Source organism: Heloderma suspectum, chromosome 3 (genome assembly GCF_057233095.1).
Source record: "Heloderma suspectum isolate Gila_16-S chromosome 3, 16-S_ref, whole genome shotgun sequence".
Taxonomy (NCBI): domain Eukaryota; kingdom Metazoa; phylum Chordata; class Lepidosauria; order Squamata; family Helodermatidae; genus Heloderma; species Heloderma suspectum.
In genome coordinates, this window is record NC_139460.1 from 188,149,011 (window position 1) to 188,175,280 (window position 26,270).

General features: G+C 44.2%; 1 protein-coding gene across 2 annotated transcripts in view; it reads left to right on the forward strand.

Moving 5' to 3' along the window:
• ADK (adenosine kinase) overlaps positions 1-26,270 on the forward strand; it is a 532,303-nt gene that overhangs the window by 10,791 nt on the left and 495,242 nt on the right. The window contains exons 1-2 of one of the 2 annotated variants that reach the window (XM_084845186.1): positions 11,889-12,402; positions 19,311-19,385. In XM_084845186.1, the coding sequence (XP_084701312.1) occupies positions 12,389-12,402; positions 19,311-19,385 (89 nt within the window). In that variant the 5' untranslated portion in view covers positions 11,889-12,388. Of the gene's footprint in view, positions 1-11,888; positions 12,403-19,310; positions 19,386-26,270 lie in introns of those variants that run through there. The other variant, XM_084845185.1, reaches the window with a different exon arrangement.

Genomic DNA, 26,270 nt, shown 5'->3' on the forward strand with positions numbered 1-26,270 from the left:
AACTACGAACGTGATCCTTTAGGGGGAGTGCAACCCCCTCCAGAACAGGTTGAATATCACCTAGCCGGGCAGACGAACCACCCGCTAACACAGTACCTCTGTCTTGTCTGGATTGAGTTTCAGTTTATTGGCCCTCATCCAGTCCATTACTGTGCCCAGGCCCTGATTCAGAACAGCCACTGCCTCACCTGGGTTTGATGAGAAAGAGAGGTAGAGCTGGGTGTCATCTGCATATTGATGGCACCTCAGCCCACACCTCCGGATAACCTCCCCCAGCGGTTTCATGTAGATATTAAACAGCATGGGGGATAAAACAGAGCCCTGTGGAACCCCATGGCATAATTGCCATGGCACAGAGCAGTAATCCCCCAGCACCACCTTCTGGAGTTGGCCGTCCAAGTAGGAGCGGAACCACTGCAGTGCAGTGCCTCCAACTCCCAACCCAGACAACCTATCCAGAAGGATACCATGGTCGATGGTATCGAAAGCCGCTGAGAGGTCCAAGAGAATCAACAGGGTCGCACTCCCCCTGTCCCTCTCCCGGCAGAGGTCATCCCACAGGGCGACCAAGGCAGTTTCCATTCCAAAACCAGTCCTGAAGGCCGATTGAAATGGATCTAGATAATCCGTTTCATTCAAGAGTGCCTGTAGCTGTCCTGCAACCACCCTCCCAAGCACCTTGCCTAGGAAGGGGATGTTGGCCACTGACCTATAATTGTTAACATCCTCTGGGTCCAGGTTAGGCTTTTTCAGGAATGGTCTGATTACTGCCTCTTTTAAAGCGGCAGGCACCACTCCCTCTCTCAAGGAGGAATTTACAACCTCCTGGACCCAGCTGAATACCCCCCCTTGTTTGATTTAATAAGCCATGAAGGGCAAGGGTCAGGCACACAAGTGGTCGATCGGACTTGGCCAAGCACCTTGTCCGCATCCTCAGGCCTCAGTAACTGAAACTCATCCAATTAAACTGGACCAGAGGCTCTGAATGCCTCTACCAATGGAACTGCAGTAATCGTGGTGTCCAATTCATGCCGAATCTGAGCGACTTTATCTTCAAAGTGCCGCGCAAAATCATCACAAGCATGCAATCAAGGGTTCCACAGTCTCTTTTTCTGGCCCAGAATGTAACAAGCCGTGAACCACTCGGAAAAGCTCCACTGGACTACACTGAGAAGATGCAATGCTGGTGGAAAAGAACTGTCTCTTTGCCACCCTCACCGCCACAGAGTAGGCTTGATAGTGGGCTCTTACCTGTGTTCGGTCAGACTCAGCCCGAGTTTTCCTCCACCTGCGTTCTAGCCGTCTCCCCTCTTGCTTCATTGCCCTCAGCTCAGGTGTTTACCAAGGAGCTGGCTGGGCTCTGCTCAGAGGGAGAGGGCGCTTGGGCGCGATTGTGTCAGCCGCCTGAGTCATCTCTGCATTCCACAGAGCGACCTGGGCTTCAACAGGAGCACCACCCATACCAGCAGGAAGATCCCTCAGAGTCCTCTGGAATCCATCGGAATCCATTAGCCTCCGGGGGCGGACCATTTTAATAGGTCCCCCTCCCAAGAGTCTAAACCTCAGCAGGAGGTGATCTGACCATGACAAAGGGACAGATGTTAATTCCTCCACTTTCAGATCACCATCCTCCTGCCCAGTCAAGAAGACCAGATCAAGCATGTGTCCTTTTACATGCGTTGGGCCGATGACATGTTGGGACAGCCCCTTGGTTGTCATGGCAGCCATGAAGTCCTGAGCTGTCCTGGGCTGCTCAGGCTCCTATTTTTTGCAGAATGGGTACTGCTATTTTACTTGAAATATAAAGAAGAAATGCACTCTCTGCCAATGAATGCTGTTGCTAATTCTGTTATTAAACATTAGATACAGAAGTTTGGTTTTTAATCCAGGAAGTTCTAACAGAATAACAAAGATAAGTAGCACACAACTGGGAATTGTGGCCAGCAATATAAAATGTTTCTTGCAAGGTAAACTGTAGCTAATGCCACAAACCCTACTCTTTCTCTGCTGGCTGGGAAGGCTCCAAAGGGGTAGGCAAGCTTCATCAAAGCTAACAGTGCAATCCTAATAATATTTACTCAGCAGTAAGGCCTGTCAATGGCTGCAATTCTGTGCACACTAATCTGGAATTTTCCTCTGGTGCATAGAATTGTGCTGTCAACTACACAAATCAGTGCAGAAATTTTGCCTCATGCCACAGACCTTGTGATGTTTTGCAGTTTCTAGTGCAGGAAAGAGACCCTGTTATGTGTCCTGCCCCATCTGAGGTGTAGCTGGTGGGAACACATGAGAGCAGCTCTCTCAGTTATGGCACCAGTTCTGTGGAACTATAACTGTACTGCCCCCTCTGGGATGGTATTTCTCAGGGATACAGAACTTCAGGCCCGGGGGGCCAAATCAGGCCTTCAGGGGTTCTCCAGAAGGCCATGCTCCCTCCGCCCAACCACCAATCATTTGGTGGTTTCCTGGGTTTCATGCATTTTCCCCCCATTCTAAGGCTAAGTTATTGGCAGTAAGGGCTAAAATGTACTGGTATGTGTATGTTTTTGGCCCCACCCCTTTTGCCTTCAGCCTTGCCCACCACTGGAATGCGGCCTGTGAGAGCGTCTCCAAAATGTTGGAGTGTCTCCAAAAGTGAATGTAGCCCTCGGGCTGAAATTCTGCACCCCTGGTATATTACCACCTGCTGAAGATGTTTTCATGTAGACAGGCCTTTTATTTAGGCAGGCATGTCAGTTTTCTTTTTTTCTTTTTGCTGGTCTGTCTCCGTTGTTATAACTTGGATTTGTGTGTGTGAGAGAGAAATTTTTTATCTCCTGCTTTTGTTTATTTTGGGTGTATTTTGGTGGTTTCTTGTTGATTTAAAATTTCGTTGCCTTGGGTGATCCATGTTCTGAACTAGAGAGGCAGATATCGATATTCTTTAAAAATAAGAAATAATTCTATGTCCTAATGTATATTTTTCTAAGTAGTGTTAATTAACAGTTTACAGCTGCTCTGAGGACCTTTCAGATTTCAAAGGTAGGGCTTGTCAGGTGTGTGGGGGGGTGAGACTGGATATGTAAAGTGTATCCAGGGAGCACTCCAGCTCCACCCCGCCCCTTCAGCACATGTGTTGCCCTCTACGCATGGAGGACGACTGTCTGAAGAGGGAAGCGTCCTGTGTCCATGGAGGCTGTTCTTGTGAGTTAGAACACTGAGAGGGGCGGGGCTGGAGCGCTGCTTCTCCTTGCACATTCTCTCTGTTCATGTACAGAACACCTGAATAGGGCTTTAGAATGGAAGACCAGTGTGCCTTTGAGCCTAGGAATTTGCTTTTAGTATCAGAACTGAACTAAAAGCAACTCGTAGTTATCTCAAGCTTTCTTCATTTCAGCAGCCTAATTTAGGTGGGAAAAGTCATTTTGTTCTTGCTGCTGTTAGATATTTGGGAGTCAGGAAACCTTGCCGATCTACTGCAAATCATCCAGTGGTCTGCCAATAGATCCCAAACTACTTTCTGCCCCTGCTCCCCCCCTCCAATTTTAAGCGGCTTGGTAGGTCTCTCATCATGAGCCAGTGTGGTGTAGTGGCAAGAGTGGGAGCTGGGAGATACAGTCCCCACTCAGCCATGGAAGCTCTGCATGACTTTGGGCCAGTCACACACTCTCAGCCCAACCTACCTCACAGGGTTGTTGTTGTGAGGATAAAATGGAGAGGAGGAGGATAATGTAAGCCGCCTTGGGTTCCTTGCAAGAGGAAAAAGGCGGGATATAAATGCAATAATAAATAAATAAATAAATAAATAAATAAATAAATAAATTTTACTTTGGAAGTGAAGACATTACAAGAAAGCTGTTAAGCTACTTGTAGAAAAACTAGCCTGACTAGAATACATCTATTATTTCTTCCGTGGTAACAATCATAGATCCCTGTCAGAATGACAATCCAATCTGTGTATTTAGATAATTCTAAATTCTGGGAGTTGTAGTCCAACACATCTGGAGGGCACTAGGTTGGGGACAGCTGGAATGTAAGCCATTGTACTGGCTTTGTCTCTGAGCGTGAGGAGCCCCAGTGACAAAGCGTCTCAGCCCCAGGGACAAAGCGTCAGCAAACAAATGAGTTAAGCAACTGTGCGAGTTTAGCACCAAGGTGAGGAAGCCAGGGCAGTTGACTCTTTCCTCCCTATTCCTTACTCACAGTAAGTAACTGTAAATAAATATCTATAAATAATTTCCCCACCTTCTCGTAGTAAACAACTACGTTTTCCAGGGAAATGAAGGTGGAAGGCCAGCAAGGGGGCGGGGGCTATCCAGTGTATTGCACTGAGTACCACATGAATGACTGCCTGCCTGCTGGACAGAAGTTGTGGGTGTGTGCTCGGTGTAATGAGCTCCTGGCTCTCGGGGAGCAAGTTCGTTCCCTTGAGGCCAAGGTTGCTGACCTGGAGAAGCTAAAAGATGCAGAGAGGTTGGTGGTTGAGACCTTCAGGGACCTATTCACTGTGTCCCACTCCCAAGGTGACAGCTCCTTTGCTGTCATGGATAATATTGGTCTCAGGGAAGGGGGACGTCATTCTGAGGAACAGGAAAATGATCCTTTAGAAAGGACCCGTTGCTTGGAAGACGAACAAATATCCTCTTGCGCCGAGGATTTGCCTCCGGGAGGGAGGGGGGCTTGCAGTAATGGGAGATTCAATCATTAGTCACATAGACAGCTGGGTTTGTGATGGGCGTGTAGACCGCATGGTGAACTGCCTGCCTGGTGCGAAGGCTGCAGATATCACATGTCGTCTAGATAGCATAGTAGATAGTGCTGGGGTGGAGTCAGTGGTCGTGGTCCTTGTTGGTTCCAGCAATGTGGGAAAATGTAGTTGTGAGGGCCTGGAAGCCAAACTTCAGTTGCAAGGTAGGAGGTTGAAATCCAGGACTACCAAGCTGGCTTTCTCTGAAATGCTACCTGTTCCATGCACAGGGCCAGCTAGACAGGTGAAGCTGAGAAGTCTCAATGTGTGGATGAGACGGTGGTGCAGGGAGGAGGGGTTCAGATTTGTTAGGCACTGGGGAACATTTTGGGACAAGCTGGGCCTGTACAAGAGGGAGGGACTCCATTTGAACCAAAATGGAACCAGACTGCTTGCGCTAAACATAAAAAGGGTGACAGAGGAGCCTTTAAACTAAACTCTGGGGGAAAGCTGACAGGAGCTGGGAAGCATCTGTTTTGGGTTAAATCATCCCAAAGGGATAAAGATGAAACTGTTTTTGATTGCCCAAATGTAGAAGGGGAGGAAATAGGCCAGGAGTATATGGTTGAACATAACAGCCAATCAAAGAGGCCAAAGTCCCATAGGAAAAGATGCACACACCAGAGGCATCTGAGGAGGGACACTTCGTATAGGTGTTTCTATGGAAATTCTAGAATCCTCTGAGCCAAAATGGGAGAGTTGGAGTGCTTGGTTTTAAAGGAGAATCTGGCTATGGTGGGTGTTATAGAAACCTGGTAGAATGGAGAGAACCAGTGGGATGTGGTCATCTCTGGATATAAACCCTACAGGAAGGACAGGGAAAGGTGTAACGTGGGAAGTATTTCCCTGTACGTCAAAGAGGGCATAGTGCTGAGTGGACTAGAACACCTAAAAGGGGTAGGCTCTTCAACAAAAGTGCTGTGGGTGACAATACCAGGCTCCAAATTTAGTGCTAGGAACATGCTGTCATCCCCCAGACCAGAATGCTCAGAGTGACCTTGAGATGGAAAATGAAATCAGGGAAGGCTCTAAAGAAGGAAAAATTGTAATAATGGGCAACTTTAATTACCCCCACATTGACTGGATAAATGTATGTTCCAGTCATGACAAGGAGGTTAAATTTCCTGATGCCCTAAACAATTGTGCCCTAGAACAGTTGGTCATTTAACTGACCATAAGAACATAAGTAGAGCCCTGCTGGATCAGACCAAGTGTCCATCTAGTCCAGCATTCTGTTCACACAGTGGCCAACCAGCTGTCGCCCAGGACCCAGCACAAGATGTAAATGTTGTTGAACCAACTGGAAACAGTGACCACAGTGCTATCAGATTTAATATATATTTAAGTGGAAAATTGCCCAGGAAGCCCAAGTCCCATTTGACTTCAAAAGAAGAAACGTCTCTAAAATGACGGAATTGGTGAAACGGAAGTTGAAAGGGGGAGTCAAGAGGATTAAATCCCTTCAGAATACTTGGAAATTACTCAAAACCATAATAATAGAAGCCCAGCTAAAATGTATACCACAGGATATGAAAGGTAGCACCAAGTCCAAGCAGCATGGTTAATGAGCAGGGTTTAGGGAGCTATTAGAAAAAAGAGAGCTTCCTTCAGAAAATGGAAGTCTTGCCCAAGTGAGGAAAACAAAAGAGAGCACAAGCTTGCACAAAGACAATGCAAGCAGGCAATAAGAGATGCAAAAAAGCATTTTGAAGTGCATATTGCTAACAGTAACAAGAGCAACAATAAAGAATTCTTTAAATATATCAGAAGCAGAAAACCAGCTAGGGAGCCAGTTGGACCGTTGGATGACAATGGAGTTAAAGGAGTACTGAAGGAGGACAAGGAGATTGCAGAGAAGCTGAATGACTTATTTTCATCCGTCTTCACTGCAGAAGATATAGGACAGATACCTGAGCATGAACTGATGTTTTCAAGAGGGAGTCTGAGGAACTTATGCAAATAGTAGTGACAGAAGATGAAGTTCTCAACCTTATTGATAAATTGAATGCAAATAAATTACCAGGCCCAGATGGTATCCATCCTAGAATTCTCAAAGAATTCAAATATGAAATTGCTGATCTCCTAACCAAAATATGCAAGATGTCCCGAAGATCAGCCTCTATACCAAAGGACTGGAAGATGGCCAGTGTAACACCAATTTTCAAGAAGGGATCCAGGGGGGATCTGGGAAATTACAGGCCAGTTAGCTTAACATCTGTTCTGAGTAAATTGGTTGAAGGCATTATTAAAGATAGAATTAGTAAGCATATAGAAGGGCAAGGCCTGCTGAAAAGGAATCAACATGGCTTCCGCAAAGGGATGTCCTGTCTCACTAACCTGTTAGAGTTCTTTGAGAGTGTCAATAAACATGTAGACAGATCCAGTAGACATTGTTTACTTGGATTTCCAAAAGGCTTTTGACAAAGTCCCTCACTAAAGACTCCTGAGCAAACTAAGCAGTCATGGAATAAGCGGAGAGCTCCTGTTATAGATCAGTAACTGGTTAAAGAACAGAAAGCAGAGAATAGGAATAAATTCTCCCAGCGGAGGGAAGTAAACAGTGGGGTCCCACAGGGATCTGTATTAGGACCAGTGCTTTTCATCCTGTTCGTAAATGCTCTGGAATGAGGAGTGAGCAGTGAAGTGGCCAAGTTTGCGGATGACACCAAATTATTTAGGGCGTGTCCTGCTTGTGGGTCCCTGGTCGACAGTTGTTTAGCCACTGTGTGAACAGAATGCTGGACTAGATGGACCCTTGGTCTGATCCAGCATGGCTTTTCTTATATTTTTTGTTCTGCGAAGATTTAGGGATTTGCCCTGCATCCATGAATATCTTCAGTACATGCATCGTAAGCCTACATCTATGTAGGCTGCTATGTACCTCTGCAGAAACAAACTTTCTTTATTTATTTATTTATTTATTTATTTATTTATTTATTTATTTATTTATTAGATAGCCTGCTTCCTGGCTGATGCCAAACACACTTCTGTAAACTGTGGCACAACCAGGTGGACCTCCTCAGCAGATTGGAATGATCAAGCGGGGTAGTAAAGGAGAATATGCTCCTTGAGGTAGCATACTCCCAAGCTGTGTAGAGCCTTATAGGTAAAAACCAAAATCTTGAACCTGACTGATTAGCTAACTGGCAGCCAGTGCAGCTCTTTTAGAAGTGGTATTACATGCTATGATACAGCACCCCAGTGAGTGGCCGGGTTGCCATATTTCGCACTAACTGCAGCCTCTGGACCAGCTCCAAGGGCTGGGTATCATCAGCATACCTCTCTCTAAATCTCCTAATAGCAACTTTGAATGGCTTCATGTAGATGTTAAATGGCATTGGGGACAAGATGGTTCCTTGCAACACCCCACAGCACAAGTGCCATGGGGTCAAGGTATAGTCACTCTTTGGAAAGGTTCTATAAGCCGCTTGCATTTGCCCAGTTAGCACCCTAAGAGTAGTAATCAACTGTGTCATTCAGCTAGCACAAATGACGTACTAGCAGAAACTAGGGTCCAAACTATGCGCAAATGGAGTATGCAACTAAAGTTATGTTTGTGCAAGCAAGGATGCACATCACGCTTGCACAACTGATTGTGCATTATGCTTGTGTAACCAGTTTTGTGCCCTGTTGCTTGTGCAGCAGGAGATTTTGGCAGAGCTACACTAGCGCTATTTGAACTTGCAGAATGGCACCACTGGATACTGCCCTAACTGTGATTGCAAGTGCTGTGCGGAACTAGGGTAGCCAGAAGCAAAAGAGGGCAGGGTTCTTACACTGTTAACAGTTGTGTACAAGAGGGAATTTCAACAGGTATAGCTTGCATGACAACTTTTAAAGGTGTAGGAGCCCTGTCCTTGTTTTCTGTCTGGCCACAGGCATCTACTAGATAGTGCTTGTGACATCTTTAGTGATGAGTGGAAGCAGATGAGTTTACACAGAATAGACACAGAGTTTTTTTTTTCTGAAAGCAAGACTCTTCACTGGCTGCCATTGGGTTGTTACTACTGGCAAGTTTAGTAATTTGAGGAAGATAACTACAGCCTGATGTTTATGTACATACACTGCATATATCTTTTAAACAAAACCCAGTTGCCTATTACTTAGGCTTGATGGTGGGCTCAGGATACTCCCCATAACAAACCTAAAGAAAAAAATAACCAAATGGCAGCCAGTGAAGTGTCTTGGTTTCAGAAAAAAAAATCTCTTTCATTTAAGCTTCACCTGCTGAAATTTCCTCTTGTGCACAACTATTAAAAGTGCAGGAGCTCTGTCTTCATTTGTACCTGGCCACCATAGTTCCATGCAGTATTTGCAATCACAGTTAGGGTGCTTCCAGACAATGCTTTTATTCTATAATCACCTTGTTTCATTCACAGAATTTTATGGGGGATCTAGATGTCATTGTCTTCCAGCTGTAACGCTCCCATATTTTCCTACAACTTCTGCTGTTTTTTCTCTTAACTGCTGAAAATCTGTTAGAGAAAAGGATGGAAGAGCTGCACAATGCCTTTGGATTATTAGTGCTAGGTCCGCTCTGTCTGGAAGCCCCCTTAGTATGCTGACAATGGCATTTATCCCTAGTAAGTGTGCTTAGGATTGCACCTGAAGTGTAGTTTTTCAGAAGCCCATTGAATTTGGTGGGACTTAATTTCAGTCACAGTTTTCATGATCAGGCTTTAATTCAACATTTAATGTGGCAAGAGAAAATTTTGCCATCAGTAAACTTTTGTAGACTTATTATGCAAACTTGTACATATCTGTGCAGGGTTTCTTTTCATTTTTTACATGAACAGTCAATGTTTGTGGTGCCAAAAACTTAAATCAATATCTTGTGAGCCAGATATGCAAGGCAACTCTGACTCCAATGAAATGAAAAAGAGATGGGGAAAATTGGCAATGGAAGTTGAGTGGCCAGGTGAAAAAGAGGACAGGGCTCCTGGACCTTTAAGAGATGTGTAGAAGAGCTGGACAGGCTCTATCATTAGGCAGAGTGAGGCGACTGCCTCAGGCAGCAGATGCTAGAAGGGGTAACAAGGTGCTGAAGGACAGAGCTGCATGTATCAGGAGGTCTGCTCTGCATCTTCTAAGCTGGCCTACTGCCCTCAGGTGCAGTGGAGGACATCATGTCAACTTTAGATTCTTCTGTAGATGGAATGGGGTAGGAGCATTATCTTGTCCTTCACCTCAGGCAGCAAAATGTCTTGGGCTGGCCCTGTAGAAGAGCACATTTCAGCCAGTGTAGTTTGCATGACAAGCTACAATGCTCTACTCCCTAGCCAGCATAGCCAAAGGAAAGGAATCATGAAAGTTGTACGCTAAAACATCTGGAGGGCCACAAGTTGCCCACTCCTGTTCTATTGTGTTGACTAACATTCTCCTGGATTTTGCCTGGCATGCTGCCCACTTCCCATGTTTTGCTGCTATTTCTCTTGCCCTGGGGCCAAGAGAGCTGAAATTACCTCTTCTGCACAATTAAATGAAAGAGATGAAAAATAATTCTGGTGAAGTTGAGGACTGAAATTATGGTAGTTCATAACAGAACTGCCAATATTTGGGGGGGACGGGACAAAAGTTATTCCAGATCATCAAGACAACTCTGCAATTGTAGGAACGTTTGATCAAGTAACATGCAGGTGCTCGTTGGAATACACCTTGTCACACAATGCCAAACGGGTGAAATAAATTACTACTTTTATAGTCTGATCCTATGCATGGCTGTTCTGAAACAAGTCATGTTGATTTCAGTGTGCCAAATAAACATGCCTAAGATTGGAGCCATGCAGCTTGATCCTATGCATGTTTGCTCAGAAGTAAGTCCCACTGAATTTGGATTTTTTTTTTCAAGTGAGGATAAACAGAATTGCAGCCTTAGACTTGGAGAAACTGATTAGCTATTAGTTGCCAAAGGCCTGAGTACATGAAACCAAACATTTCCTGGATCCCCTTTTAAAAAGCAGTGTTGCATTGGCCTTTTCAGTACAGAAGCCAAACTTAGGGGCTTGTTACATATTTTGGTTAGAAGATCAGCAATTTCACATTTCAGTTTTTTAACTATCTCAGATGGATTCCATCTGTATCTAGTGATTTATTTGTTTTCAATTTGTCATTATGGTCTAGAACTCTCTTGTCACTACTGTTTGACTAATTTCTTCAGACTCTCTTCCTGAAAGTATCTGCAGTGAAGACAGACCCAAAGAATTTATTCAGCTAGTGCTGCAATCTCCATCTGGGAGAAGATGTTTGGGCGCCCCCTTGTGCTCACAGGGTTGGATTCCTTCACTAGCCAATCCTACATAGCCCTAGCTAGCTTTCCCCAGCTTCTGCTGTAGCCAATTAGATTAAAAGGGCCTCATTTGAAACACAACTACTGGGCAGTAATCTTTGCTGGGTTGACAGGGTGAGATCTAGTGTTGTGGCTAAGAGGCCAAGCTGTGAATCAGGAAGGCCCTGGTTCAGATGTCATGTCTGCCATAAATTCATTAAGCTGCTGCAGACAATTCACGCTTTATTATCCTCAGTCAGCCCCCTCCTGTCTACAATATGGGGATAATAATGCTAGCCTACAGGGACTGTTGTAAGGATGATTGAGGCCTGGTCCACACAGGCAGAATAACGTGGTGAAATCCTGAGGTGGTGGAGTGGGTTGTATCACTTCAGGTGGCAGGCACAGGTGTTTTTGTTTTTGTTTTTAACTTTCTACAAGGAAAATAAAATCCAGTACTCTAGTATACTTGTTTCCTATTTACATAAATTTGAACACTGAAAGTGCTAAAGCTGGGCAGCTAACAGCAAAATCGTAAGCATGTCTACTCGGAAGTAAGCTGTACTGAGTGCAACTGAGCTTACTCCCAGGTAAGCGTGTATAGGATTGCCGTATAATCACTGTTAATCCGAACTCGAATATGATTCCCAGGCATCCCTTTCTAAAGGAAATAGGATGATGGCTCCATCCCTCATGCTGGTTTAGAATGAACAGAGACTGTTTGGGCGTACAGGGCGCCGTGAGCCTGATTGCCCAGAGAATCCCACCCTCGTTCTTTTTAATGACACTTCTTTCGCGATTTTTGTTTCTTTTCATAACGGTAAATTTGGGCGACGGGTAATATGCGGAGGGAAAAGGGTATGTGCGCGTGCGCAGGCGCTCGTTACCCACAGCAAAGATGGCGGAAGAGAGCCGTCAGCCCTTGCCCACAGCAAAAATGGTGGGGTCTGCGCCTCCCTGAGTCGGAACTGGCAGTGCCTCGCCATTGCTTCGTAGCGCCATCGTCAACTATGTTTACTCCGAAGAAAGCGCGCACACGGGACTGTTGCGCGGCTTAAATGGCCGGATTCAACAGCGCTGGGCGCTCCAGCGGTGGCCTGGAGGGCGCCGACTAGCCTTCCGCGCGCGCGCTCTCATCCTGCCCGCCGGCTTCCCCTTCCAGCCAATGGCGGCGAGCAGGTGGGAAAGGGAGGCGGGGTTGGCCTGGCTGCGCTGCTCGGCTCGCGTCGCCGGAGGCACCTTAGTCAGTCAGCAGAGCTGCTGGGGAAGACGCGCTGGCTGGGCGAAGCGTGCTGCGGAGACCGAGAGCGCCGTTTGCCGCCGCGTCCTCCTCGCGGGCTTGAGCAAAGGAGAATCCGAGGAACACGAGCAGCACCAGCAGCGGCCACGCCACCGCCATGCCCATTCTGAGGTAGCTCCGTGGTTGAGGCTTCCCCGGGCAGAGGGTTGCTGCCACAGCCGCCACCCTTTCACCTGAGCCCCTTGGGGTGACTTGCATTGGATCTTGGTGGGGATTAGGTGCCTGGGGGTGGTGCCGTGGGGTTCGCTTTTCCGTGGGTAGGAGACGTGAGTTCGTGGCCGCTTGGCTCTCCCATATGGTTTCTCTCTCTGTTTTCCACCCTTATATATCTTAACATTTCTGGTAATTATATTGTAAATATAGGATAAAATCCGACAAGTCTTACTTGGAGTAGGCCCATTGAAATTAATGGGACTTAAGTTAGTCGTAACTTCAATTGGTTTAGTCTCAGTTAAACCTTACGTTCGTTTTTACCCACAGTATAGAAGGGGTAACAGTAAACACCCCAGAAAAGCCTTACACAGATTTGGTAATCAGGCTTTGAAATAGTAACTTGTCCAAGGTTTCACTTGAGTGCATTCCCCCAGCTTGGATTTGAAGCTGGGTTTCTGTGTCCGGTTTCTGTGTCCGGTTCCAAGCTGAAGTTGGTTTTGGTCCTTTAAAAATGGCAATTAAAAAAATAAAGGCAGAGTCCCTCCTGTCCTCAAGGCTCTTACAAGTCAGACCGCATAGTTACTCTGAAATAAGGTTTACCGAATCGATTGGGGCATACTTCCAAATAAGCGTGCCTCACTTCTTCCAAAATAAATGCTTTTGCAGCAGTGGGGTGGGATGGTTAATTTCTTTGGCATCTCTAGTAGGAAAATAAAGAGTGAAAATGATATACTCCAGCGGTTGGTGTCCTTACCCTCTATTTTTCTAGCTTTTGGGGGCAAGATATGTTGATGTTTTAGAGGGGTTGGTTTCTCTGTGCATAAGCATGTGCAAGGTTATGTGTTATTTGGAACTGGTTCTCTGTAACTCTGAAGATCTTCTTGCATCAGCAATAGCATGGACAAGCTTTTCCTGCTTTGTAAGTGTCTTGTATACAAAAAAATAGAAGCTTGCTGTTCATCCAAAATTGTATGCTTGGAAAATGTATCATAGAGGATCTTGCAGAAAATTCTGGGATAAACACTCAATTTGCATTGGATCTGATTATTCTAATCTCTTTAAATTGAGAGTGCCCCCTGGAAGGCTTCATGAAGCTGTGCATTGCAGGAAATATCAGTAATAGTGGACAAGCTGTCTTTTTAGCCATTACTTAATCTTCTCATCAAGGAAACTACCACTGTCTTCCATGGGCTCCAGGACTCTGCAAAAACCCGTTTGGAAACAATTACTTCAAAGCAAGAATAATCTGGCTTTGGCTGCTGAATAAAGAGCTTCTCTGAGGTCCTCTTAAAGAAAGAACTTACAATAAGGTCATAAGAAGAGCCCTGCTAGATCAAACCAAAGGTCTATCCAGTGCAGCTTCCTGTTTCGAACAGTGGTCAGCCAGATGCTTCTAACATTTCCTAGAAGATGAATGGGGTAGAGAGATACTGCCTCTGAACACAGAGGTTCCATTTAGCTATGGCTAATAACTACTGATAGATTTAATTCTCCATGAAGTTTTCTGTTTCTCTTTTAAAGCCATCTGAGCCAGTGGCCATAACCACATGTTGTGGCACCTGCTGTGCAAGGGTGTGATGGTTACATGGTCAGAAATATTTCCCTGTTTAGGAGAGACCCACTCTTGTGAATTACTGGTTTTCATTTGTGCTCATGTCAAATGAGGACGTGTGAGCAGAGGGCGTGCTATTTGGAAAGCTATGATAAGCATTTTTGGTTAACTCAACAGAAGACAGTATTTGGTTAACTCCATAGGAAAGCTTCCTTCCCTTTCTCTCCCCTGCTGGATATACTTTAATTTTACAAAGTATAGCTACTTTAAACCCTTCAGTTTTAACATGTACATAATCTAGGTCTGCAATATGTACCCACTAAAAGCATAACGTGTGAAGTAACTCTTGGAGACTCCAGGTGATTCATAAGTTTTAAATGAGATAATTATCAGAATGAATTGAGCTGTCCTATGTAAATAGCTTAACCACAGTGTAATTTTCTCAGAACATGTATTTCTCTTCAGTTATTTTCACTGTGCCAATAGTTACCTAGTTAGTGGGTGACTTCTTACTTAGCATATATATTCTGATTCATCCCATAGTGCCTGAAGAGCTATCTAAAGTTGCAGCCCCAGAGTTTAATTATCCTTTTCCCTCCACCAGCAGTATCTGGTGTATCAGATATCCCCTTGCCTGAAGTTGTGAAGCATAAACCAGTGTGTGTCTGAGGATACAATTCAGTTCAACTACCAGATTACACTGAGCCAACGTGCCTTGAGATGTCTCTAGGAATAGAACAGCTTTCATTCTGACTGATTTAATGTCTGTAGTCTTTGTTTTCAAAGAGGTTGGCAGCTGAGCTGCTGAGTGTGTATATTGGCTCTTTTTGCAAGACTGTTCCACAAATCAAGCAGAAATGCTACCATTTGATGGGAGGGAACAGCTTTGCAAAAAGCCGCACACAGTTTCCTACCACTGCCTCTGTTCCTGGCTTGTAAGAAAGTGTGTTGTACTGAGGACAAGCACTGTGAAAATCACTCACATTATGATTTATTTATTTTAAAAGATTCTAAAGCGCCCCTCATCCACAAGGGATTCTAGGGTGGTTTACATTAAAAAAAACCCAAGCATATTATACAACAGTAATTGTTACATCAATACAATAAAATTGAGAGGCATAACTATCCCAGCAAATGGTATGATTAACTTAAAATACCTGGGCAAATAAAAACGATATGGCACAAAAACAATACAAAATCACCACCAGTTGTACCTTCTTTGTGAGGGCATTCCAGAGCCAAGGCGCCAACACAGAGGAAGCCCTCTGTAAATGCATAATGCACTTATCTCAGTGATAGAACTCAGAGAAGGGTCTTCTCTCACAATTTTAGTGCATGGGCATGGTGTCAGAGGGGCATGGTGTCGGAGGAGACACTTTTCAGATAGTTGGGCTCCAAGCCAAAGCTTTGCTTTAAATCAGCACTTTAAATTAGGCTCTGCAGCAAATAGGGATATAATGTAAATTGTGCAATCTTTGGTCCAGTGACTTGGAAATAAACCTCATTGAATTCAGCAAACTTAAGAAGAGCCTTACTAGATGAGATCAAAGGCCTATCTAGTCAAATGTCCTATTTTCCACAGCAGCCATCCAGATGGCTATGGCATCCTGAAGCCCATTAGCAGGGCACAAGAGACTTACTTCTGAGTAAACATGCTGGGTCAGGGTGCTAGCTTCAATCTTAAGCATGCTTACTTGAAAGTTCCATTCCAGTCCTAAGCTTGTTAACTTGGAAGTATGTGACTTATGTACACATGCAGGCAAAACTGCTGCAGGGTTGTCTCCATCTTGTGAGGGCTTGTGTAGGACTTCCATGCAAAGGGGGCCTTTAAGCTGGGAAAAACAGTAATCAGTTATAGGCAGAATGGGTCTTTGATGTACCTGCAACTTTGTTTTGCTAACAACCATCTCAAAGTATTGTCTGTGTTTGGTATTGTGTTGTATTGTTGCACCTTGAAATGTTCATAAGTAAAAGTTCCAAAATTGCTCTTTTTCTTCAGGGGATGCCACTTGTTTATCTATGGTATTTGTATCCAAGAACCTCAGGGCAGCTTATGTAGGGTATTCCTCACTTTATGTTCACAACAATTCTGTGGTAGGTTAGACCTACCTGCTTCACACATCACAATGGCAAATTGTGAGTTAATTACCCACGATTTGCGGGAATGCACAGAGTGCGAGCTGTTCCTGGTTTCAATGAAGAACCTATGGACTCCCCGTTCGTAGGTTATTAGTGTAATGTCTAAATCTGGACACTCTGGGTTGTTTATGGGTTAAAAAAACCCAGCGTGAACCTATGATTTGTTCTTGGGTTAACGCTAGCAACCTACAAACACGGTATTTGTAGGTTGTTTATTGAGATGGCTACTGGCTCATGTGCTCCATGTATCCCTGAAATACTCTGTACTCTGTCTACTCACAGGATCTGTTTGTATAACTTTTGAGGTAATAAAGTGTGCCCATATTATGAGAGCTGAGAAAGGGTTTAACAATGAATGTTGGCTTGGATTCTGATAGACAGATTGTGTTTAGGACTAGAGTGTACTCATCATCGCCTTTGAGTTGGTTGCTGGACAAGCTTGTACTATGATGCTTGTGAATGAATTCAGGCCTTGTATTTGCAAGCTATGTGGAAAATACAATTTTCTTACACTTCAGCCTACATGAGGCTAACTCCTTGAAATCATGAAAAATTTGACTCATCTAGAAGTATTGCATTTTGTATTTCTAACCACATAACAACCAGCAAAAAGTGACAAATGATTAATACTGTTTTTGCCATGTTAACATTGTTTTACAAACTTTGGACGGACTTGCATTACGCAATCCTAAACGTACAACATGGAAACAGCTTTTGCTGAAGTCAGTGGGGCTCATTTCAGGGTTTACATTTAGAATCATTTGCTATGAAATGTTTCTTAAACAATAGTTAGCATTAATAAACTCCTTATCTGTTATCTTAAATCCCTACTTTGAGTTTGAACACAGGACTTGAGTCATATGATTAGTAGCTGTCAGTCCTCTGACCATGAAATGAAAAGATGGAAGAGTATTTTAGTATCCTTTGATTCTGTCTTAATTTTGTCTTATGCAAATTGCTATTTAAAATGGAAGAACAGTTTTTTCCTTTTAAAATGTTAATGGCTAATTTTGTTGTTTTCCTGGTTTAGTTTTCCTGTAACTACTTAAGGAGAAAGGTGTCATCCCCACAACCACCCTAAAAAAGAGACCCTCACCTTGCACAGAGGAAGAAGGGCTAGCCCTTCAGTACAGCAGGGTAAAGCAACCTGCTTGAGGTGGCACCATGGAGAGTGTGTGCTACATAAACACAGGCATTAGTGTCTGAAGAGTGTCAATGAGGCTTCTTAAAGTGCTGATCTAGCTAGGTTGAAGTGCATTTGGGTTCCCCTTTGCCTCAGATAGCAAAATATTTTGAGCTGGCACTAAGATGATGATCTCGCCTTTTTCCTTGAAATTGTTAACTGGTGTCAAAATACATCATTAATAAAGTGTGCTTCCTTTTTGAATTCTATATCTGTCTTATTTTCATTTTGTTTATAAGATAGTTGAAGGATATAATGCATTCTTCCCAGAGATACCAGCATAAGAATGTACAAAGTTGCCTTAAACTGTGCCGGATTATTGGTTAATCTAGCTGAGTGTTGTCTGCTCTGATTGGCAGCTGTTTTCATCTTTTAATAAGAAATGCTAGGGATTGAACCTGGGAGCTTCTGCATGCAAAGCATATGCTCAGTTCACTGTGCCATGGCTCCTCCTTTTGGGAAGTAATTACTTTGGTAAGAACCAGTGGTCACTACTTCACAGTCTTGGCATATCTCTAGGCCATCAAGTCCAAGCCTCACTAATCAGGAACTATCAGTAGAACAGTGATCAGATGCTTCTTGTACTCTATACCAGCCAAACTCAGTGATTTAAACATGCTCATCAAACATCTAAAAAGTGTTTATTTGGAGGTAAAGCACCATGAGGTTGTAGTTAGAGGCAGATGGTTAAAGATTACTTAGAATGGGGACAGAATACTTCAGTCCTGAATAGGGGGAGTGTGTTGCCCCAGCCATGGGCTTTGAACTCTTAGGTTAGAAGTGCCAAGATAGTGATAAATCAGATTCAAAAGTAGTCAGATTGTTTACTTACAAGGAGACTTTGTTGGGTAACTTACAGCACAGAGGCGTATCCAATGGTTGGATCAGACAGCTTCTCTGAACCCCGAGCCACTGGGTCCAATGGGTTTTATACAATACTTGTTAGCTGTGACGCAGCACAACACTAGCAAGCAGCCCTAGTGTTCATTCCCAGCACAGACTAACAGCACTTGGTTCTCAGCACAGCCACCTGCAGCTCAGCATAAACACATAGCTTCACTTCTCAGGCATGGCCTGATAAGGCTTTCTACTCATTAGTAAGGAATGCATTGCGAAGGCGATTATCGGCTGTTAGACTCATCTGCACATGCTCAGAGGCTTACTAACAAGGGAATTACAACAATAATGAACTTAAGAAAGCGTTATGGATCTCTAGGCCTCTCTAACACTATAAATGACTTGGCTGCGTTCCTGGGACCAATACAGGGAGATATGTGGAAAATACCAATAGGTATTGGGAGTAGGACTGTGTGGATTCCCCATGTGTGTGCTCCTGCACAAGTGTGGAATCTGGTGTGTGTGGTTTAAATGTAGTACCCTGAAATCTGGATTTGTTTGGTCTTTTGAGCATCTGGAATTTTGCCATGTAGTGTGATTTGAAGTAGAAAGGGGGAAAGGGTTCGATGCTCTTTTCTCCTCCGCACCCCAATCATTTCTGTTTTTGGAATCTCCCCCATTAGAAGCAACTTTCCATTTTAATTTTTTGTAAAGATCACAGTGGCTTTGTTCCTTGTATTTGCATATAATTAATATAATCACTGTATATCTTCTGTGGACTCAAGATCACTACAACTTGCATTTTAGTAAAACTAGTTAGAATATCTGGACTACTGACAAACTGAGTGGTAGTACTTGAGGGTTCATGGTCATTTGAGTGGATGTTTTGCTAAACTAATATTTGAGAATTTCAAAAGTCACTTAGCCAATTGCTGGGAAACTCTGTACTGCAAGCACTTTGTAGAAAGTCTTTCGCTTACAGAACTAACATGCAAATACATTGATTGTAATTTGGTTTCTTTGCTTAGATTCCTCATCAAATAATCATGATCAGTTGGGAAGGATGATTTTGTAATCTCTAAAGTGTGAGCTCTTTGTTTTATCAATGTGCTGCAATTCTTAGAACTGCGTAACTTGAACAACTTTATTTTGCAGTGAAAATGTGCTTTTTGGAATGGGAAATCCTCTCCTTGACATCTGCGCAGTTGTGGACAAGGACTTTCTTGACAAGTAAGTCTTAAACCTTTTCCATGTTTAATTCATTTGCAAAGCTAAATACAGAGTTTGTGGCAACACCTCATAGGCCTAATACATTCTTTTTTACTGGAATTATAGACTTGGGTTTCTTCATCCCACCCCAATAACCTTGAATTTGAACAACTGCACAGATAGGCATTCAGTGCCATATGCTGAAAACATAATATGCACATGAATTTTAAAATGGAGTAGGAAAATAGCCAGCTTAGCTTTTGCCTAAAATAAATTAGCAACGTATCCAGATGAATGAGCACTGTGGTGCAAACCACAGTTTTAAAGGGCAGGGGGAGAATCTGCCATAATGAATGATCGATGGAGCATGTCCAGGAAAAGAAACATCATGAAGCTTCTCTCCAAACTTACTATGAAATAATGTCTCTTAAAAAAGTGTCAACAGCAAATAAAGATATTCAATGGTAGGTCTGAGCACCCTGTAATGCCTGAATCTCAGGGTCTCCTTTTACTGTCTCTGCCAAGGATTCCATCAACAAGATGAAAAGGGCACCCTCCCCAGGTTCCCCACAGTACCTAAAATGTCTGGGATTGTGATTATTTACCTCTGTCTAGCTCTTTGGAGCCTAATACAAGATTTTGATAGCCCCGAGAAAGTCCATTCCAAACTCCATGGGTAGTATCTTACACTACTGTTGTGCTTCCTGTAGTTCTGTTGTGTCAATGGAACAGACTGCTAGTGCAACAGAAACTAGTGGTTCCTGAAATAACTCTGGAAATGAGGAGAAACACTCATTTCCTGAACGGGACAAGTCAGCGGAGCGCCCTTATGTTTGCATTCATTTCAGGAACTGCTAATTCCTCTTGCATTACTGGTCCATTCTGCTACTGTGGGGGCTGAATAGGATACTGCCCTGTATACTGCCCCATAGGTTTTAATAGAATTAAGCTCCCTCGAGGTGATCAAAGGTCTTTTCAACATCTAGAGGCATTACTGCTAGTGTTATATTATGCCTTTTACAGTAGCTGACTATCAGTGTGCATCTAACATTTCATATGTGCCTCTCTGAGATAAATCCATTTTAGTCAGCTTCCACATGTGCCTGTTATTTGATTGAGTTGTGTTAACAATGCCAGCTGTGCTTTATCAGGCCAAAGGCCTACCTAATCTAGTATTCTGTTTCTGCAGTGGCCAACCAGAGGCCTATGGGAAGACCGCAAGCAGGACATGTGCACAAACGCACCCTCCCACTTGTGTCCCCCAGCAACTGTTACTGAAGGGCATGCTGCCTCTGATACTGGAGGTAATAAACAGCCATCATGGCCAGTAGCCATTAATAGCCTTATCCTCCATGAATTTGTTTTAACGCTGTCTAGGTTGGTGGGCATCATTACATCTTGTTGTAGTGAATTCCATCTTTTAATTATTTGCTTTGTGAAAAAGTACTTCCTCTTAACTGTCCTGAATCTTTCACCACTCAGCTTCATTGGATGACCTCGGGTTCTAGTATTCTCCTTATCCATTTTTTCCACACTAAACCTAATGTTATATACCTCTATAATGTCCTCCATTAGTCACCTTTTTTTAAGCTAAAGACCTCCCAACCTTGTAACCTATCTTCATAGGGAACTTGCTCCAGGCTCTTGATCATTTTGGCTGCCCTTTTCTGCACCTTTTCCGAGTCCGCAATATCCTTTTTGAGGTGTGGTGACCAGAACTGTACACAGTATTCTCAGTGTGGTCGTACCATAGATTTGTAGAAAGGCATTACAGTGTTGGCAGTTTTATTCTTTATTCCTGTCCTAATGATCCACACCATGGAATTTTCCTTTTTTCACAGTAGCTGCACACTGGGTAGACCATTTTCATCGACCTTGGCATCCTGGTTAAGGAATGAGATTGTGTGATAAGAACTCACATAACTTGCATACTTACCAGGTTGTGGTAGCACCACAATTCGGGCTTCTCCCCATGTGCTTAGAATGATTTCTTCTGAAAGAACTTTATTAAATACTCTGGCCAGTGGCTGAGCATAGTTACCACTAGATGTTTTAATAAAATTTATCTGGGTAGTCATCCTCTTCTGGAATCAAGTTGTTTTCAACAGTTTAAATGATATTTACCACCTCAGAACTTGTTATTGGTTTATCCAGCTAGGCTTCGTGTTTTGACTGAGCTGTACGCATGAGTTTTCTGGATCTGGGTTTTCTGCAGGATAGAGATTGGAGTAATAATCTTCAAATGATTCAGTGATATTTCCAGGGTCAGTAATAAAGGAGGCCCTTTGCCCAGTAATTGCTGGCACCATCCTCATTGAGTTTCCTTTCTCAATACCTAGCTCAATAACCTCAATAACCTATCCCCCCCTCCCCATTCATAGTAGTTTTACCTCAAGTATAAGAGCCCTTTTAAGACTTTGCCAGTTTCTAATACCTCAATTTCATGTGTTTCCCTTTGAAGTTGCCTATATAGTCTAAATATTTTATTCTTAGCAAAACTTGTTCCCTGTCATTTTCATATTCTTTTCTTTATCCTGGAAGCTATGCTAATGCATTTCCCCTTAGAATGGATTTAAATGCATCCCAAATCACTTCTTGAGGAGCCCCACAACTCAAATTGTTTTTAAAATAGTCCACTATTTCAATTGTTAGATCATTCAAAACCCATTTGCTCAGCAACAATGAAGTGACCAATCTCCAATCCAGATCTTTGCCATCTGAGGGTTTTCTTAAGATTGAGCAAGTGACCCAAGAATGGTTTAACCATGCGATAACGCCAGTATCAGAGCTGAGATGGCTAGTGAGGCATTACACAACTCAGTGTGTAAATATGTTCTGTGGACAACTGAATAAAAAGTGTAATCTCTGGATCTTGAGTGTTCATCATGCCACATGTCCTTTAGGTTATGCCTTTGAAGAAACTGGATCTGCAGAAGATAGCTTTTTAGATTGTGTTGACTTAGATCTATGTAAAGTTGCATCTATCACATTGTTAAAGTCTCCTCCAGTTAACCAAGGGCCCTCTGCAAAAGCTACCAGCTTACCAAATACATGTTCTGAAAAGTTTTTTTGTCCTGTGTTCAGGTATGTGTGAATTTTACTTATCTTAATTTGTGTTAAGGGGGCAATAGTTTAAAAGGGGAATACCAGGGAGATCCAGAATTTTAAGTTTGCTTTATATGATATGGGTTTGTGTCAATTTTATCTGTCAGTATATTTTTATATAAGTATGTAGTTTACTTTCTTAAATGTTTGCTTTGTGATCTGATGACTACATACAACTAAACAAATCTGAATCTGTGTTTGGGGCATATATTGACGCTATTGTCAGAGCTGAACCTTCTTCCATTCCTTTCACAAAAAGAGATATTCCCCTTGGATCCAGTTACACTGAAGGGAAAGTTATTAGATAGCAAAATAGCCACACTCTGTGCCTTAGAGGTGATCCTGGGGCTAGTATTTGGGTGGCCAACTATTTTGCTTTTAAAAAGTGCTCCTTTAAGTATTTGATGTATCCGTTGGAGTAAGTCAACATCAGGCTGTAACTTTTACAGACCCTTTGCCACTCTGCCTCTTTATGTCAAGGTTGCAGAGCGTTTGGCCTTCCAGATGTTGTCAGGCTACCAACTCACATCAGCCCTACATAGCATAGCCAGTGGTGAGGAATGATGGGAGTCACAGTTCAACAACATCTGGAGGGTCACATGGTCCCCATCCCAGCATTATCTCTTGCAACTTAGTATCAGGGTTTTATACCTTGTCATTTGAGGAATCAAGATCTTGCTGTATCTGTCCACTCTAGGATTTGTGATCTGATACCATGGAGGTAGTTTTGATTATCACCAGAAACAGGCAGAGAAAATAGGCCCTTTTCCACTGAGCCTCAAGGAAATTCTGCATAAGGAGTGGTCAAAGCTAGCCAAGCCAAAGATGAACCATCACCACCACGACAGATCCTACTGTCTGCATGAGGATGTCATGCAGGACCTAATCATCCCAAAGGTAGATGATCCAGTTGCTGCGCTTAACTCCAAGACACTCCTAGCTTCTGAATATGATGAGCTCCCTTTGGACCAACACGACTATAGGGCTGAGTCAGCTCTCGTGGATCTTTCGAGGGCTCAGCCGCATCCATGCTAGTGGCTACCATGTCAACTATCGTCACACATGATGTTTTCATGAAGGCGGATGGCTTAGTTCAAGATAGGGCCTTTGGGAAGGACGTTCAGGAAACCGTATAGGAAATAGTCACAGCAGTGGTGTTTCTAGCTAACGCATCCTTAGACTCCTTTTAGCTTGGGGCAAGAGCTACAGCAGCAAACGTTGGGGCAAGAAGGAATATCTAGTTACGCAACTGGAGCGTTGATGCCAAGACAAAGTCCAACCTGGTGAAGAACAGGGAGGCCGGATCCATCATGGACTTGAAGAGAGTGAATAATTGTCTGAGAATATAAAAGTTCTGGATGGAAACACTCAAATCCATAAGAGGGAGCCTCAAGAAAGGAGACTTCCTTTCATCAGTGGATCTAACAGATGCCTACCTACACATACCTATCCATCTCTCCCATCGCAAGTTCCTGCGCTTCAGCTATGGAACAAAACAGTTCCAGTTCAGGGCCCTGACCTTTGGATTGGCCACTGCTTCTCGGGTCTTCGTGACGATCCTACTGGCCCCCGTGGCCCACTTAAGATCAAAAGGAATCCAGGAGCACCTTGACTTGAACGACATCCTGATCCACTCTGGTGAAGGAATGAAACAGTCAAGACACTGACAAGATGCTGAGAGTCCTGAGGTCATTGGGGTTCATCACCAACAAGAGGAAAAGCTCTCCCTTGCCTTCACAGGCCCTACTTCACCTGGGAGTGAACCTGGATGCTGTCAAGGACACAAGGGCACTATTACTAGACAGACAAACCTCGGTGAGCCTGTTGGCAATGCTGATCCTTTCCAGAAAAAGACTCCTTCTCTGGGAATTAGCAAAACTGATGGGAATGTTGGTCTCGTGTCAAGACTCGGTTCATTGGGCAAAGTTCTACCTAAGGCACTTACAGTCCTATTTGCTGGCCTTCCAGATGGAGATAGCAAACAACCTCAACCCATCAGTGGAGCTCTTGGTGGAGGTCATTCACTCCCTGACCTGGTGGACCCACCCAGCCAACCTCTCAGGGGGTGTTCCCATTCAGACTCCAACATACACCCCAGTAACCACAGATGCATGTCTGATGGGGTGGGGCACCCTCTGCAGGGATCAACCCATATAAGGCCTTTGGTCCAAGGAGGAGACCCAACTCAATCAACTTTCTGGAACTCAGGGCGATCTGGTTAGCCCTGGTCCACTTTGCCCCAAAGCTGGAGGCCCAGGATGTCTTGCTTAGGATGGACAGCATCATAGTCAAGGCATACCTGAACAAACAAGGTCACAGTCCAGGGCCCTGCAGAAGGAAGCCATGGAGCTGTTCAAATGGGCTCAAACACACATCTGATCCATCAGGGTGGAACACTTCAAAGGTGTGTTAAATGTCCAGTCCGAATGGCTCAGCAGGACTTCTCTGGACCCAGGGGAGTGGTCACTCCAGCCAGAGTCCTTCAGGATAGTGACGAACCAATTGAACCTACGCTGTCTCGACCTCTTCGCTTCATCTCAGTACACCAAGCTCTCTAGGTTCGCCACCCACTATCTTAACAAAAGGCACTGACTTCACAGATGCCTTAACCAGCAAGTGACCCAGAGGGCTTCTGTATGTCTTCCCAGCCTTGCCCCTCATTCAGAGAATAATCCAGAGGGTGAAGGATCAGCATGCAGAGTTAATCTTGGTAGCTCCCAACTGGCCAAGAAGATCCTAGTATGCTGACCTAGAAAACCAGTCAACAGTCAGCCCAGTGGTCCTCCTGGTCTGGTGGGACCTCCTGAGCCAGGGGCCAATCCAGCACCAGGACCCAGGCTTCCTGAAACTAACCACTTGGAGGATGGGTGGGGACTGCTAGATGGTTGAGGCTACTCAGCTAGGGTGGTCACCACTCTCCTTGCCTCCAAGAGGACGTCCACTAACAGGACCTATGAACATATGTGATGGGCATTTCTCAGTTGGGTTCAAATATTGAGGAGGGACCTTTTGGCCACTAATATAGCAGATACCCTGGAGTTCCTCCAAGAGGGCCTGTCTATGGGCCTCAAGACCAGTACCTTGAGGAGGCAGGTCTCTGCCTTCAGGTCCATCCTTGGGGAGTTGGACAGAGGCCTCATAGGGTTTTGTCCCCACGTTAAGAGGTTTCTCAGGGCACCTTCCCTGATCAATCCTCCCCCAGCCAGAAGGTTTCCCATTTGGAGCCTAAATATGGTACTGAAAGCATTAACCAAGGCCCCCTTCGAACCACTGGGGGTGGCCACCCTTAAGGTTCTGACCCTCAAAACCATTTTCTTGGTAGCCATCACCTCCACAAGGAGAGTTTCTGAGTTAGGAGCACTTTCCTCGGAAAAGGAGCTTTACGTTTTTCATAAAGCAAAGTAATTCTTCATCCAAACCCTGCCTTCATCCCCAGTATTAACATGGGAACTCCATAGGACTCAGGAGTTAACAATTCCCTCCTCCTGCCCATAACCTGCCAAGTCAGGAAAGGGAATGGCACACCCTGGATGCTAGGCAGGCGGTCAAGATTTACCTGGACAGAACCAGACCCTACAGGAAGCATAGCACCCTATTTATCTCATTTAGACTGATCTCCGTGGGCAAGAAGGTTTTCATAGCCTCCCTTGCCCACTGCTCCATGAGCGTATTGCAATATCATATACCACCAGCAACCTGATGGTGCCAGAGGGGACAGTAGCCCACTCAGTAAGGGGAATGGCCACATCAGCAGGGCTGCCTTTGAAAATGTTCCAGAAACTTCAGCTGGTCCAAAATCGG